We start from the raw sequence: 16,495 nt of genomic DNA on the forward strand, positions 1-16,495 counted from the left end.
GACCATGGTGTAGTCGTTGCATGTGAAAGCAAGCTGACAAGGAAAATTTGTATTGGAAGTTGTGCGACTATTTCGTGTGTCACATAAAGCTACCGAAATTTTGACAGAAAGGACCACATGTCCCAACGAATTGCCTGAAAAGACCAGCTGCAAATTTTTTTGTCAAAAAGGACCACCACCCTGTAGCGGCAGGACGTGCCAGGCAACACGTGGCACCTGCCGCCGGTGGTTGTGGCGGCAGAGCCTGCCGCCGCTCTCCATGGCGGCACGTTAAGATGCCACCCGCGCGGTTAGCCTGGAAATTTTGACAGAAAGGACCACATGTCCCAACGAATTGCCTGAAAAGACCAGTTGCAAATTTTTTTGTCAAAAAGGACCACCACCCTGTGGCGGCAGGACGTGCCAGGCAACACGTGGCACCTGCCGCCGGTGGTTGTGGCGGCAGAGCCTGCCGCCGCTCTCCATGGCGGCACGTTAAGATGCCACCCGCGCGGTTAGCCTGGCGTTTGAGGGAGTGGACCATGCCGCCACGGGCGTGGGCGGCAAGATTGCGTGGAACCATCGCGTTGAAGCTCGCGGCAGCACCGGATGTGCTTTGGTTTGCAGGCCGACCGTGCCGCAGCTTGTCCAGCAAAACAGAGTCAGGTGATTAATTAAAAGGGTCTAGCTCAGCACGAGGTGTGTCCTTGGTCTGCAGGTTCTGCCTTGCCTTGGTTGCCATACGTGGTGTTAGTCATTTTTAATGGGACGACGCAAACAGAGGCTAAACCGAGTGTTGAAAATATATCTGGTACCGTTCTAGCGGGATAACGCATTAGTGATCGGGTCGTTCGTACCGACGCAAACGCGATCTAAATATGCGCTAGGTTTGCATCTGCGCGGACGCAAGTGACCGCTCGCTTTTCCATCGGGCGCCTCCGCCTCCTTCTCCCACCATTGCTTCTTCGCCGGCGGAAGTGGTGGCGAGGCGTCCTCCTCCTTCTTGACGCGGGAGCGGTGGCCCGACCCCGTCGTCCGACGAGCCGGAGCAGAGGACGCGCGCCTCGCGTCGTCGCGGATGACGATGCCTCCGGAAGGAGGCGCGGGCGCGGCCGAGCGCGTGCGACAGCAGACGATCCGGTGCGTGAGGTTCCGGATGACGCGGTCCATTCCGACGCCCTCTGCCGGGTAGGCGGCGGCGCCATGTTCGCCGCCTGCGGGAAGTATAGCGGCTCCCGTTGCGCGTGGACGGTAGCCGTATTGGCGGAGTGTGTCGTCGACGTCGTGGCCGTACCACCAGGCACGGCAGCCGACGTTGTTGAAGCGGCCGCCCGAGGGGTTGTCCGTCAGCGCGAGCTCGACGGCGTGCTCGTGTCCAAAGTGCCCTGCGTCAACTTGTACTGTAGTGGCACGGGGATGCGGTGCCGCATACAGCACGTCGGCCTCGTCGAACGTCAGCTGCGTCGAGCGGAGCATGCCGCCGCCGCTGCCGCCACAGAATTCCGACTTTCTTTGCCGCATGTGGACGGATGCGCCACAGAATCTTCATGGGGCCCACGCGGCCGCCCTTAAAAGTCCACCGGCCGCGTCGCTCCTTCGCCCACACCACACCTCCACTCGCACAACCACCGGTGCAGCGCCATGGGGAAGAAAAATGACTTCGAGGCCTCCGGCAGCGGCACCAAGAAGATCCCGCTCCCCGTCACGGTGGGGAGGCTCATGCACGGCAAATGGATGCCGTGCAACGATGCCTGGTCCGGCGTGCAGCTGCCTGGCGGCTGGCGGCTCAGCTGCCGCCGGGTGCGCATCCCTCCAGTACCTGCGCGTTAGCCTGATCGGACCGCGGAGATCCGGCGCAGGAGGCGGTATCTGTCGGCGGACCTCCGCGCCGATCCGGCGTACGCCATCGACTCAGAGCTTTGGCATACGTACCATAGCGAGGAGGTGAAGGACGACAACGACGACTACGTCGCTGTCGTCTTCCACGAATGACAGCAGGCCATGGCGGAGGGCCGGAACTTCGACTTCCCGGAGAACATGACGGACGACGAGATGGCGAAGGTCGCCGTCCTCGTCTCTGAGTACGACGCGCCTGTGCAGTCGCCGCTACCCCGCTACGCCACCGCTGTCATGCCGTCGGGCCTGTCGGCGGATGAAGCACTTCGACAGGCGCTCCTGGAGTAGGCGGCACCTCCTCCACCGCCGCCACCGTCGCCACAACCTTATCCCTGGGCGCCTCCTCCACCGCCGCCACAGCCGCATCCCTGGGCGACTCCACCGCCGCCACAGCCACAGCCCTGGGCGCCGCCACAGCCGCAGCACTGGGCGCCGCCACAGCCGCAGCACTAGGCGCCTCCACCGCCGCCACCGCCGCCACAACCGCAACCTCCTCAACCTCGAGCACCGGCGGCTCGCCCGGCGTACGCTCCCCCGGATGGCGACTGGCCGTGGGTCATACCGGAGCTCATCGTGCTCGACATTGACGAGGAGCAGCACAGCGACGATGAGCAGCAGTAGGCGTTTAGGTTTTTTTTTATGTTTTAAGTATGTAAATTATGTTTCATATTTAAAAAAATGATTCGTACTAAAAAAATGCGTCGTGCCGCTGGAGCCACCCCCACGCAAACGAACGCTCGATCGATTTCGACCAAAGAACCGACGCAAACAGACGCGCGCGCGGACGCTAAAATACGTCGCGCCGCTGGAGATACCGTTAGAAACAAAATCAGAAACAAAATCCATTCGCCCACATTTTCTACTCCGATCTGTAATACGTACAGTTGTACAGTTGCTATCACCTATAGCCAGCTAGCTAGCTGCCGCACGGTCGGCCTGCAAGCTGCCAGCCACGGATAAAAGAGCACATGTTCCGCTGTGAGCTCTGCCTCAACGCCTGGCTAACGGTGCAGGCTTGGCTCCTAAGAGCAAGTACAGCAATACCTAGTCAGCAGGCTATAGTGATTGCCATCTCATCAAAAGCTTAGGTGGATGAGAGAGAATGAAAGAGAGAGAAGAGAGCTAGCGCTTGGGCTGTCGCCCGGCTATAGCACAGCCATCGAAGAAAAGCTGGTGGCATGCATCCTCTGGCCTATAGCATGCATGCATCAAGCAATTAAATATTAACTAATGTTCCTCTAATAGTCACCCCAATAGCTAACCTATTGTACTGTTAGGCTATATGATGGCTCTATATGACAAGGCATGGCTCTGTAGCCCCGCTGCCGGCTGTATTACTAATCTTGCTCTAAGAGCAAGTACAATAGAATCCAGTCAGCTGACTATAAGACATTAAATAATATATTTTAGATGAGTTGGAGGAGAGAGAAGAGGAGAGAGAAGGGAGGTGGGCTACTATGCAATAGCCAGCTCTTGCACGTGCTCCTAGGCACCTTGTGAGAGTGGAAGGTGGGTCATATATTAGTAAAGTACTACATTCTTATAGTCAACTATTGTACATGTTAGCTATATGATGACTACAAATGATATGACATCTTGTTATAGCCAACAGTTGGCTATACTATTGGAATTGCTCTAACGTGCCGCCATAGAGAGGAGCGGCAGGCTCTGCCGCCACAGCCACCGGCGGCAGGTGCCACGTGTCACCTGGCACGTCCTGCCGCCACATGAAGGTGGTCCTTTTTGTCAATTTTTTTCTCAAGTGGTCTTTTCTGGCAATTTATTGGGGCATGTGGTCTTTTCTGTCAAAATTTCAAAGCTACCAGGGAACATTTTTCAGGTCGATATCTACCAGGTAAGCATTTTTCAGGTTGACTTCTTGCTAATTGCATACGAGGTTTTACCGGAAGGTTGGCAGATTGGCGATGTGCGTATAAGACTCATGAAATCTGGAGTGCGTCGTGGAAGATCATGTCCCAAAAGATGTCAAGTAGTGCACAGACAGTGTTCAACTGATATGACGCGAGGTGGAGCATGGTTGCAGTCGGATATATTCGGCTGGGTCGGTCTGACGGATACAAAAGACGGTAGAGATCGGCAAAAACGACATAGGAGCATGAGGGCTGATGGTGTCCGAATTATGTGGCGTGAAAACACGTGGCACATGACTGAGGCGGAATGCTTCAACATGCATTTGCGCATGGTCGATTTAAGATGGCGCCATATGAGATCTTGAAGTGGACGGGGCGCGGGGTGGATTGATCATCTACAATGGAGTCATGTTGAAGTTGGAGCTGGAGTCTGGCGAAAGATTCCACTCGGCTGATGGAGGGGCCACGGTGTAAAGTACTGGAGAATCGAAGCCTATGTAGCGGGAAGGCGAGAATCACGTAGGTCCGGGCTGGTGCTCAGTGGTCCGGAGGAGGCGTGGAACTCGACATCAGTCGGGTATGACTGATGGATCTACAGTGGGGCCTGAGGTGGTGTGGGTTAGCTACCCAATTGATCTTGGCCAAGATTGTGGATGCTCGACGCGGTAAGCACGGGACACAGTGATAGACTAGGGCACAAGCGGTCAGACAATCGGTTTGACAAGCAGTGGCGGAGCTTGAAAAAAATAGTTGGGCGGGCCAACTAAAAGAGATCACAGATTTTTTTTTACTACCTAAGAATTTTGGGGAAAATAGTGTGAAAACTATCAAATAGCTAAGAATTTGGATAAAGAAATAAAATTATACGTATAACCAACATACATGATATTTTAAACTGACTAACAAAACTTTTCTTAGATGGAACTGGCTAACAAGGAAGCTGCCTAGCTAGCAACGACATTTATCTGAGAAAAATCAACGAAGACTCGGTATTTGAGAAAGAAAATCCAAGAAACAGTCGGAGCAACGTGCTGTGTCAAGCTATTTTTTATTGGGCTTTTCTATTGCGCTTTCTTCCTGCTCAAAAGAGCTGTTGGTGCTTGCTGCGAGGCTTCCAGCCTGCTTCATCCCTAGCTGGTTTTGCCGGTCGATTGGGCCACCGATACTCTGTATACATAGTTTTTACACAAATCCTGGGCGGCCAGTTCGGCCCTGAGTAGCTCCGCCAGTGTTGACAAGTGTGCAAGGGGTGCTGAAGCAGTGTTGGCGAGTACCAGGTTGTTAGACGTAGGGTTTGGGAACAAGGCTCGATGCCCTCAACGTAGGGCTCGGCTGTCATATATATATATGTGTATATAGTTGTGGTACAAATACACAATACAAGGGGTACAGAAGCTACAGTATAAATACAATCTAACACCCTCCCTCAATCTTAACTATGTCCCGAAACACTCAATAGATTAAGATTGCGCCTACATCCTTCGAAGGAAGGCAACGGCAAGGGCTTGGTAAAAATATCTGCAAGTTGATCTTTAGAAGAAACAAACTTGATCTGAAGTAGCTTCTGTGCAACACGTTCCCTCACAAAGTGATAGTCAACTTCGATGTGTTTCGTTCGGGCATGAAATACTGGATTAGATGACAGATATGTAGCACCGATGTTGTCACACCAAAGAACAGGAGGCTGAGCTTGAGAGATCCGCAACTCTCTAAGAAGAGACTGTACCCAAATGATCTCGGCTGTGGCATTAGCAACCGCTTTGTACTCAGCTTCAGTACTACTCCGAGACACTGTAGCTTGCTTGCGAGCTTGCCAGGCGATCAAATTAGGACCGAAGAACACATCATGTCCCCCCGTTGATCGCCGATCATCAGGACAACCAGCCCAATCTGCATCGGAAAAGGCGGATAGCATGCCAGTTGTAGCACGCTGAAGATGCAGTCCATAGGAAGCAGTGTGGCGGATGTAGCGTAGGATGCGCTTGACAGCTGACCAATGAGGATCACGTGGCGCATGAAGGTATTGGCACACACGATTAACTGCATAGGAAACATCTGGGCGAGTGATGGTTAAATACTGCAAACCACCAACAATGCTGCGGTACTCAGTGGCATCCCCAGAAGAAAGCAAGTCTCCATCAAGAGCTGACAATTTGTCAGTAGCAGACATGGGAGTAGTAGCAGACTTGCATTGCAGCATACCAGCACGTCGTAACAGATCCATGGAGTACTTGTGCTGAGAGAGAGTCAAGCCACTGTCAGAATGAGTAACTTCAATACCAAGAAAATAGTGCAGTTTACCCAGATCTTTGACAGCAAAATCAACACCCAAGGCAGAAACCAGACGATCAGCAGTAGAGACCGAAGAGCTAATCAGAATGATATCATCAACATAGACCAAAATATACATAGTCACCTCTGGACGCTGGAGAAGAAACAGGGACGTGTCAGCTGTAGATGATACAAAACCATGCGCACGAAGAACAGTTCCAAGCCGTGCATGCCAGGCACGAGGAGCTTGCTTGAGCCCATAAAGCGCCTTCACAAGACGACATAGATGATGTGGATGATCCGGATCAACAAAACCTGGTGGTTGGCGCATGTATACCTCTTCCTCCAAAACACCATGAAGAAAGGCATTCTGAACATCTAGTTGGCGAAGAGACCAACCACGAGTAACAGCCAAAGAAAGTAGAAGCTGAATAGTGGTAGGCTTGACAACTGGACTGAAGGTATCCTCATAATCTAAGCCGTACCGTTGTTTGAAGCCCTTAGCAACCAGCCTTGCTTTGTATCTTTCAATAGACCCATCAGCATGTTTCTTCACCTTGAACACCCATTTGGAATCAATGACGTTAACACCAGACTTTGGCGAGACCAAACGCCAAGTGTCGTTTTTCCGAAGTGCCTCAATCTCCAGTTCCATGGCAGCACGCCAATGTGGTATGCCTAGCGCTGCTTGGAAATGTCTTGGTTCAGCCGTAGGGTCAGCTTGAGCATGCGCAACACAGGCCGCTAGCCATGCAACTGTACCATCCGTACGCTCGCGTGGACGGAAGATGCCACTTTGACTGCGCGTACGAGGCCGCAGTACAACTGGTGCAGGAGGCGAGGACGGTGCAGGTGACAGAGGCGATGTTGTTGGCAGAGGCGTTGCAACAGTAGGCGATGCAGTGCTGGGCGCGTCGAGCAGCGGAGCTGGCGACGAGGATTCTTCAGAAACCTGAGTACACGGTGTGGTCGACGAAGCTGAGCCAGGCGACAACCCAGCGTGAGGCAGCAACGGCTCGCGCGTGAGCACGCCAGGCCCGCGCGAGACTACGCCAGGGGATACCGCGCGCGCGGGAGTGAGAGCACCTGGGGAATCTGCACACGCACGATCTTCAGGGGAAGCTGCATGCGCACTATTGCCAGGGGAAGCTGCATGCGCACTATCGCCAAGGGAAGCCAGCTCAATGATGTCATTGCGTGCATGTTGCATGCATGCTGGATCAACGTCAGGGACAGCTGCTACCGGAGCATCATCCAGGAGTTGAAGACGAGCGGCACGGCCATTTCCTGCACCATAATTAGGCAACAACACAGGAGAGTAGGCAGCATCCACAAATTGATCAGGCAAAACAGGAAAAGAGTGCAATGATGATTGTGGATTATCTGTGGGTGACGGTAGTGCAGAGAAGGGAAAAACTGTCTCATCAAAAACAACATCACGAGAGATGTACACGCGATTAGATGGAACATGAAGACACTTATACCCTTTATGGAGAGGACTGTATCCCAAGAAGACACATTTTTTGGAGCGATACTCAAGTTTGTGACTATTATACGGACGAAGGTGTGGCCAACACGCGCAACCGAACACTTTGAGAAATGAGTAGTCTGGAGTTTCATGGAGCAAGACCTCTAGTGGAGTTTTCATGCGCAACAGTCGCATAGGAAGCCTATTAATGAGAAAACAGGCGGTGACAAATGCATCACTTCAAAACCGAAACGGAACAGAAGCATGTGCAAGGAGAGTTAAGCCAGTCTCGACTATATGACGGTGTTTGCGTTCAGCTGCACCATTTTGTTGATGTGTATGAGGACAAGACACATGATGCGAAATCCCAAGTTTCTGAAAGAAGGTATTAAGGTTGCGATACTCACCCCCCCAATCAGATTGAACATGGATAATTTTGTGCTTAAGGAGACGCTCGATCAACATGTGCTTGAAAATGAGTAAAGACAGTAAACACATCAGATTTGCGCTTAATGAGGTAAAGCCAAGTAAAGCGACTAAACGCATCAATGAAACTGACATAATAGTTGTGACCACTAACTGAGGTTTGAGCAGGACCCCAGACATCTGAAAACACAAGTTCAAGAGGAGCCGTAACAACACGACTCGATACAGTAAATGGTAGTTGATGACTCTTGCCTTGCTGACAGGCATCACACACTAAAAACTCCTTATTACTCGACTCAACAGGCAACTCATGACGATGGAGCACATGGCGCACTATAGGAGTGGCGGGATGACCAAGGCGAGAGTGCCACTGTGACGACGAAACACGGACACCACTGAAGACATGGGAGCTGGATGGCACATCAAGAGCATATAGACCATGGCGAACTCGACCTCTAAGAAGAACGTCCCTCGTGTCCCGGTCCTTAACAAAAAAATGAAACGGGTGAAACTCAACAAATACATTGTTATCACGAGTAAACTTAGGAACAGAGAGCAAACTACGAGTAACAGACGGAACACGTAGAATATCGAGGAGACGCAAGTGTTTAGAGGTGCGAATAAGAAGAGATGCCTGACCAACATGAGAGATGTGCATACCTGACCCATTAGCGGTGCGGACCTGATCAGTGCCATGATATGGCTCACGCGTGGCGAGCTTGTCGAGGTGGCTTGTCAGATGATCCGTCGCGCCTGTGTCCATGTACCAACTGTGATCAACAGAATAGGAAGGAGTGAAACCAGACTCCTGTGTCGCCATAGCAGCTTGCTTCTCATTGCCTTTCCCATTATTGCCAATGCCAAGAAAATCGCGTTTAAAGCGACGATGACACCGAGACGCCAAGTGTTCGTCAAGACCGCAGAGCTGACAGGGAGCAGCAGCACCACATGCCCGACACGTCGGCCTCGGGCGCCCCCCCGTGTTGGTGAGTGGAGCGGGCGGGCGAGGCTGGTAGGCTGAAGGCGGTGGTGGTGGCTTCCCGCCAGACGGACGAGCACCGCCACGGTGAGCAGCGTTGGCGGAGGAACCATCAGAATATGTCCCCACTGGATGACGACTCGAGAGACGCTGTTCCGTGTTCAGAAGGCGAGAGTAAAGATCACGTGGCAGCATCGGAGTGTCGCGACCATTAACATGTTCCACCAGCGCATCATAGTCCTCATCAAGTCCATTGACAATAAACGACTGGAACTCCTCATCCCGAAGAGGTTGTCCAATGGAGGAGAGCGTGTCAGCCAAACCTTTAACCTTGTTGAAGAAGGTCGTGACTGACATATCATTTTTCTTGATGTCACCAAGCTGATTACGGATTGCAGAAGCTCTGATACCATGTTAGACGTAGGGTTTGGGAACAAGGCTCGATGCCCTCAACGTAGGGCTCGGCTGTCATATATATGTGTGTATATAGTTGTGGTACAAATACACAATACAAGGGGTACAGAAGCTACAGTATAAATACAATCTAACACAGGTTTAAGTTGGTGATTGGGTCTATCGGGATCGACATCAAGTGATGGACAAAAGTAGGCCATGGGAAACCTGAGAAAGTGTTTTGGAAAGTCTAGAATGTTAAAGGCTTAGAGAGCACATGGCCGTATTTTTCTGTGATGTTCAATGCACATGGAAAAATGCATGTGACAGGATACAGAAGGACGTGAAGTGGTGTAGCTGTGAGACATGTAGAGGACTATCCGAAAGGATGAGATGAATGTGAATTTGACTCAAGGTGACACAAGGGTGATGTGAAATTTCTTCAAGTTGAAAGCACTTTCACGTAGATCAGTGTTCGATATATGATGGTCCGAACGGAAAGAAGAAACTACAATTGTAGGTGGAGACACGTGGAGTCAACGAGTAGCAGCGAAGCTCATGGAGGACAACTCGAATCGGGAGTACATGGAAGTTTGACGCTTAGATGAACTCAAGGTGGCCGAGAATATTCACCAAGGTGGAGTTTGTTGTGTTTGTATCGAATATTGTGTACGAGTTAGGTTACTTTTGGACTCTGAGTTGTAGTAGGTGTGGACATTATACGTGTAGTGTTCGAGTCGGACACTAGTAGCCTAGACCTCCCATATAATATAAGGGGTACCACATGTTGTAACCTATGACGACTTAATAGCAGCAGGCACGCAAGGGAAGCCGACGGCTTGTGCCAACGCCCAAGGCAGCCAAGTGCTGCATTATTAGTGGGGAGGAGTATCCGTAGTCATGCCCCGCAGAGTAGGCATGTTCGCCGTGTTACCAAATCTCGGTATCGACATCGTGCTATGATTGTTTGGTTCATCGGTAGATCGATTATGCGCCTACGATGATAACAGGTGGAGATGCTCTAATGTTAACTAAATAGAAGCAGAGGAAGTACTTGGGAGTTTAATTTGGGGAGCTGGATATTTCATCGATACCAGTCGTTTTGCGGATCTATCTGGTATATATTTGTTCAACCGAAACTGCAAAAGACATTTACTTCAGTTTTAAACTCTTTTCGTAATCTATGAATAAATTACATGTATCTACAAAGTGGAAAGGTGGTGATAATTTTGGTCCTATAGTCCCAATGCCGCTCATGACTAGTAAAGAAGGCGCGACCATGGCTGCGATGATAAAAGATTGCCATACACACATGGATGGCATGCTTTATCTCATGAGCTTAATTATTTGCGTGGCATGGCCGCCAAAATTATGCCCTTGTCTGATCGAGCCTTATTCACACCACAGTAAAAGCTCCAAACAAGTTGGTCTGAAATTTGATTACAGTCCTTTCACAAGGAAGAACCGACGGTGACTCATGATTTCGCACGATGATCTTTTTTTCTCAAAAATTTCACCCATCTATTAATAATTATGAATATATGTACAAAGAGTAATAAAATTTATAAATAGGTTATTAGATCGACCATCTAGAACAACTACAAACACTAGCACGAGCTAAAGACCCGTTGGCGCTTCATCCTCGCCCTTTTACCACTGAGGCTTTTTTACGGTAGGGACTATAAAATATTAGCCGTTCAATCAGCATATCCGATGGTCCAGTTTACTCAATACTAGTCGTTTCGAAGAGTAGTATTTTCTCACCCAAGAGCTAATTTGGCAGGCGCGCATCTAACAAAAAAAACTTTCCTTTGCTTAGCATTTCTTATAATAGATTTTCTTTTTAGGGAAGCTTATGATATCTTCTTTATTTTATTCCTTTACAAACAATCCGTGCATGTTAGAGAATTTGAATCTCTCATTACATTTCATATAGAGAAAATTATATATCGCCAACGGGAATAGAGAAAGTAGAAATAGAGTGCCAAAATATCGACCAAGAACTTGGTCAATTTTTAAAAAATTTACATGAAATTTCCTCGAATTTTCAAAGCAGGTAAGCTTAATAATTCAGTTGCAGCCTAGTGAAAACAGAAATAGTAAATTCACGGCGTGAAAAAAAAATTCAACGTACAGATTGCTTGCGCATCTTTGGCTGACTGAGCATCTCCAACGGGATAACCGAAAACAGACGTCTAAATTGTCCGTGTGTGTCCGTTTGCGTCGGCTGAAATGGTCGAAACTGATTGCGTGTCAGTTTGCATAGGGGAGGTGCCGCAGCCCCAAGCGGCAGGACGCAAAAAATTTGGGTTCGCATTGTTCAAACATAATTTACATAGTGATAAAAAGGAAATATAAAATATAAAAACTAAAAGCCCTAGCCTATTCCTCCTCGTCGTCGTCGAGCATGACGAAGTCCGGTACCTGCCACGACCAGTTGGCAAATGGCGGAATGTACGCCGGTGTCGCCGGTGGTGGAGGTGGAGGTGGAGGAGCCCAGGGGTTGAACGGCGGAGCTGGAGGCGGCGGCGGGTGCGGGGCCGTGTTCTGCAGCTCCTATTGTAGGGCATGTTTCTCCGGGAGGCCAGGCGGTATGATGTCGGTGGCATACCGTGGAAGCGGTGGCTGCACCGGTAGGTCCACCTGCGAGACGAGGACGCCGAGCCTCTCTATCTCCTCGTCGGTCATGGTCCACAGGAAGTCGAACTTCCGGCCCTCCGCCATGGCCGCCTGCCAGTCGTGGGAGACGTAGGCGATGAAGTCGTTGATGTCGTCCTTCTCCTCCTCGTTCTGGTGGCCAGCACGTACGTGTTGTCGTCGTCGTTCTCATCCTCCTCCTCCTCCTCCTCCTCCTCCTCCTCGTCGTCGTCCTGTGGAGGGGCAGGCGGGTGCCGTGTTCGACGACGAGGTGGCGGCGGGTGCGCGAACGGGAAGTCTCGGTACGGCGCCAGGTGTGCCATTGATTTGAGCTGACGGCGAAGGCTGGATCGTCGTGGAGCTCCGGCGGCAGGTAATCCCGCCTGTGCAGGATCTCGGCGCACCTCTCCGGCTCGCGACGAGGCATCAGCGGGACATGTACCCGGCGGTAGTTGAGCCGCCAACCGCCGTCAGGAAGGTGCACGCCCCTCCAGCGATCGCACGTCACCCAGTTGGCGTGCAGCACCCGCGCCATATCGACGAGGAGTGGCACCCTGTTCGCTTGTGCGTCCTTCTTGGTGCCACTGCCGGACGCCTCGGAGTCGTGCTTTTTCTTTGGATGCGGCGGCGCGCGGTGGTGAGCAGACGCGTCGGTGGTATGGGCAATGGCAGGGACGATGCCCCTTGCATTTTAAAGGACGAGCGCGCGAGGGAGACGATGTCATTGATGGCGGCACAAAAGCCCAGCCGCCGCCCGCCTATCCTGGTGCGGAAGAGGAAGCGTCACCATTGTTGGCGAAGGCAGCGGCGCAGATGTGGAAGCAATGACCGCCGAAGCAACGACCGCCGAAGCGATGCGCTCGAAACAGGTCGCTGCCAAGAGGGCCCATTGAAAAAGCACTCGGACACTCGGCATATATGTGCCGCGTTTGCGTCTTCACGGACGGCCCGGTCACTATGCGTCGAAGGGCTTGGTTCCAGATGCATTTTTTGACCGCGTGATCGCAAACGGTCGTGGAGCGTCTATTTGCATCGTCCCGTTGGAGATGCATGTCCACGTGCTAGGCGTGAGTCGGTTAAAATCTAGTGGACAAGAAAATAGTGATGGCTCAATCATGCTGACGTGGCATAATTGCACTTAGATGGTAACAAATGCACCCAAATCTTTCATGATTTTCTTACCATGTAAATTAACAAAAATACTAATGGTCCATAGGACTAGTAAAGTGTACCGTAAAAGATATCTTTACCACTGGAGCCAGGCAAAAGCTTATCGTAGTAAAATTTTATTGTAGTAGACATACGGGAAGTCGTCGTGCTAAGACCATAAGGGATCAGTGCGTCAGAGCAGCCACCAACGTTAATGTTGACAACTATAGATTGGAAGAGACTAACTTAAAACCACACCAACGAACATGACAAACCGACTGGATTCCATTAAATCCGCCAGACAAACGAGTTAGTGCGTCCTCCGCCGGCGTTAGGTGCACCACTGAAGCAAGGATAAAGCTGGGAGGACCTTATTCTGATTTTAAGATGTTGCTACCGCCGTAAAGAAGGGGCATAAACACTAAAACAAAAATGGGTGAAGATGATATTACTTGATGAATAAGCTAATTGTCGGTCCAATGAGAATTAGGCACACACACAAAATTAGTGAGTATCGTCCTTGTGTATCTTTTCACATAACACCGACTTGTCGTCTCTCAAATCGCTCGTTCGAAACCAAAAGAATTGATGAACATCGTCGGCCTTTATCTTTTGCAAATGTGTCGTTACAAAACTTTGCTTTCCGTGAAGGCAGCAAGAGTGTAGAAAGTGAGATAACTATGCATTACGAGGAACCAGTTTCAACCCCCAGCTCACGTCTTCGCAATGCTGGACATGCGGAACAATCTTCCCGGTGTCTGCACCCTGCTTGGTCCTGCAGTCGTAGAAGGGTGGCGAGTGGAAACACGGTTCCATGGACAGGTCACGGACGCACGGCGGGTCCGGCACCATGGAGGCGTTCTCCGGCCTGTACATCACCCACGGCGTCAGGCCGCCGAGGCCCTGCGCCACGTACCCGAACGTCGACCAGCCGCTGGTCACCACCACGTCGGTGAGGCTCAGAAGGTATATCTCCGCCAACGCCTTGGCGTCGTGCGACTTGGTGCCGAACTGCTGGTACTCCTCGTGGCTTGGCTGGTGCACGCCCACCGCCTCCCCGTTCGCCGTCGCGTGCTCCCAGTACATGCTCTTGATCTTGTCGTAGTACCAGGCCTTGAGGGATGTGACGAGCACGGCTGTGGACATTCCGGCAGGCGTTGGCGGAACGGCGGATGGCTCGACCCCCGCGGCGAGCACCTCCGGCAGAAGGCTCGCCCTCTGCGTGCACGTGGTGATCTGCTCGAGGACCTCCGGAGATTCCGAGCCGTCGAACACGCGAATCTGGATGCCGACTCGCTGGTGCGCCGCCGCGAGGTACGCGTCGTGGTACCGCGTGACGAGGCCCCAGACGTGGTTGTTGGGGTGGAACAGGTACCGGACCAGGTGGTGGAACACGGCGTCCGTCTCCGGGAAGAGCATGTCGAGCTCCGGCTGGAAGCCTGTGGTCAGGAACAGTCCCGGCACGATGTAGCTGTCCGTCCTCATCACCAGCCACCGGATGTCCCGGAGAACCCTTTGATCCTCGTCGCAGAAGAACATCTTGTCTTCATCCGTGAGGTGGTTGTCGAGATGGACATACGCGAATGCCGGTAGTTGCTGCGTTGTCGTCGACGCGGCACTGATCACCTTTCTCTTAAGCATGTTGCCATAGCTCTCGGGGGTGTCGATGCTGAAGTTGGTGTAGCTCGTCAGCGGGAAGTCCGGCGGCAGCAGCCACGTCGTGCCGGGGAATGGCTCGCAAAACAGCTCGCCCATCTCGTTGCTGGGGTCGATGAGGAGCACGCGGTCGGTGAGCACCGCGTACAGGAACGCCGCGGCGGCGGCAAGGATCCGGTTCCCGACGCCGCGGTATGATATCGAGACCAGGTACTTGCAGTCCGGCGACACGGTGCCGCCGTCGCGTCTATTCCCAGACCGGAGCTGCTCAGCGGCGTCGCTGTAGGCGCCGGTGCCCGGGCCGCATCGTCGTTGCAGAGCCTCGTGCTGCCGCAGTTTGGAGACGAGGTAAGGGGACGGTTGCCTGCCGGCTTTCCGGCGGTACATGGCGGACTGGTACCTGCTGTGGCAGGACCGCTCGTCGACGCCGTCGGCCAGGAGGCCGCCGAGAAGCCTGTCGTGTCCTGTCACTGATCCTGCCATACAGAACAGATTAAGAAATCGTCAGGCGGAATCGTTTGGTGATAAACTGCATCTGCTGCCACAACTGCATTCATGCATGCCTTGAATCCTGATTGCATATGTGCACTGACGAGAGAAATGAATCATTTGCGTGTACACGTTCAAGCTACTAGCATACCTGGGCGTAAGGCCTTTGCGGCGCTGATCCAGACCGGCGGCGTGCTGGTGCGTGCGGGGAAGAGAAAGATCATCGGCGGCACGGTGACAATGACGGCTAGAAGCACGGCGTTGACCATGCAGCGCCACTGACTGTACCTGCGATCGGGCCTTTTCAACCGTGGTGCCATGAACGCCGGCGCGGCCTCCTCGGCGTGCTGCCCGTGGCCCGCAGCCGACCGCTGCCTCTGCTCCCTCAGTGACGCCGCAGCGCCAACGCTGCCCGTCTCAGCGTCCAGTTGCGGCATCGATCGCTACACTAGTAATGGGAGTGTGCGTGGTGTTAGATAATTTAAATATACCCTAGTCTCTTCCCATCGAGTTTCGAACTTTTAGAATAGTTAGTGCATTAATTTAATTTTATAGAGTACAAAAGCTATGAGGTCTCTCAATTTTAAGTCTGTGCTGACACATCTTGAGAAAAAGAAGATTCAACGGCAAATGCTGAATTCACACTAACGACTAAAATAGTTTGATATGAGAAGGGGTATTTTATTACTACCTAGTTTCTTTCCATCAATTTGGACTTTTGAAATAGTTGGCTAATGCCATTAATTATAATTATTTTAATTATAGGTTTAGTCAAAAACTATGTTTCCATATTATATGGCTTTAGCATTATGGTTGTTGATATATTTTTTCTATAATTTTGGTTAAATCTTAAAAAAATCAGCTTTAACTAAACCTTGTAAAACGTGAAATAAATAAAAATCGAGGCAGCTCACGGGCACTCTTTCTAGGATCCAACTTGGGATACTCAGCCAGCTCAGAGCCTCGGACCGAGGAATATGGAACACGATGTAAATTTAGACTCTTGTAGTTGACTTAGCTCAAATATTTATTCAGGCTAGTTATAGTGAGAAGTAACTTAGAGTAATAACATATATATGTTACTAGTTTATGTTACTACCACCATAGTAGGTATTAATTTATAGGTAATTTCATGTATTGTGTCATTTATTATGTTGTAGACTCATCTTGTTTTGGAGTGTGTGATTTTATGGTAACATAGCTAGTAGTTAGGCTAGTATCATAGCTAGTATCATGCATATTGGTCCCACAAAAATAATGATGTGGCAGCTAGTTAATGAG

General features: G+C 51.2%; 1 protein-coding gene across 1 annotated transcript; it reads right to left on the minus strand.

Annotated features, from left to right (window-relative positions):
* Nucleotides 1-13,747: 13,747 nt before the first annotated feature.
* On the minus strand, nucleotides 13,748-15,594 carry LOC124707200 (galactoside 2-alpha-L-fucosyltransferase-like). The gene is made up of 2 exons (XM_047238861.1): nucleotides 15,366-15,594; nucleotides 13,748-15,201 (listed from the first exon to the last, which is right to left on the minus strand). The coding sequence occupies exons 1-2, from the start codon at nucleotides 15,532-15,534 to the stop codon at nucleotides 13,748-13,750; spliced, it is 1,623 nt and encodes a 540-aa protein (XP_047094817.1). The 5' UTR covers nucleotides 15,535-15,594.
* Nucleotides 15,595-16,495: the final 901 nt, after the last annotated feature.

The sequence above is a fragment of the Lolium rigidum genome, chromosome 1, assembly GCF_022539505.1.
Source record: "Lolium rigidum isolate FL_2022 chromosome 1, APGP_CSIRO_Lrig_0.1, whole genome shotgun sequence".
NCBI lineage: Eukaryota > Viridiplantae > Streptophyta > Magnoliopsida > Poales > Poaceae > Lolium > Lolium rigidum.

Excerpts from the sequence above, each read along its gene's own strand:
- LOC124707200 (XM_047238861.1), bottom strand. The coding sequence starts at position 15,534 with ATGGCACCACGGTTGAAAAGGCCCGATCGCAGGTACAGTCAGTGGCGC. Across the intron at positions 15,202-15,365 it reads CGCAAAGGCCTTACGCCCAG|GATCAGTGACAGGACACGAC; the intron begins GTATGCTAGTAG and ends TCTGTATGGCAG.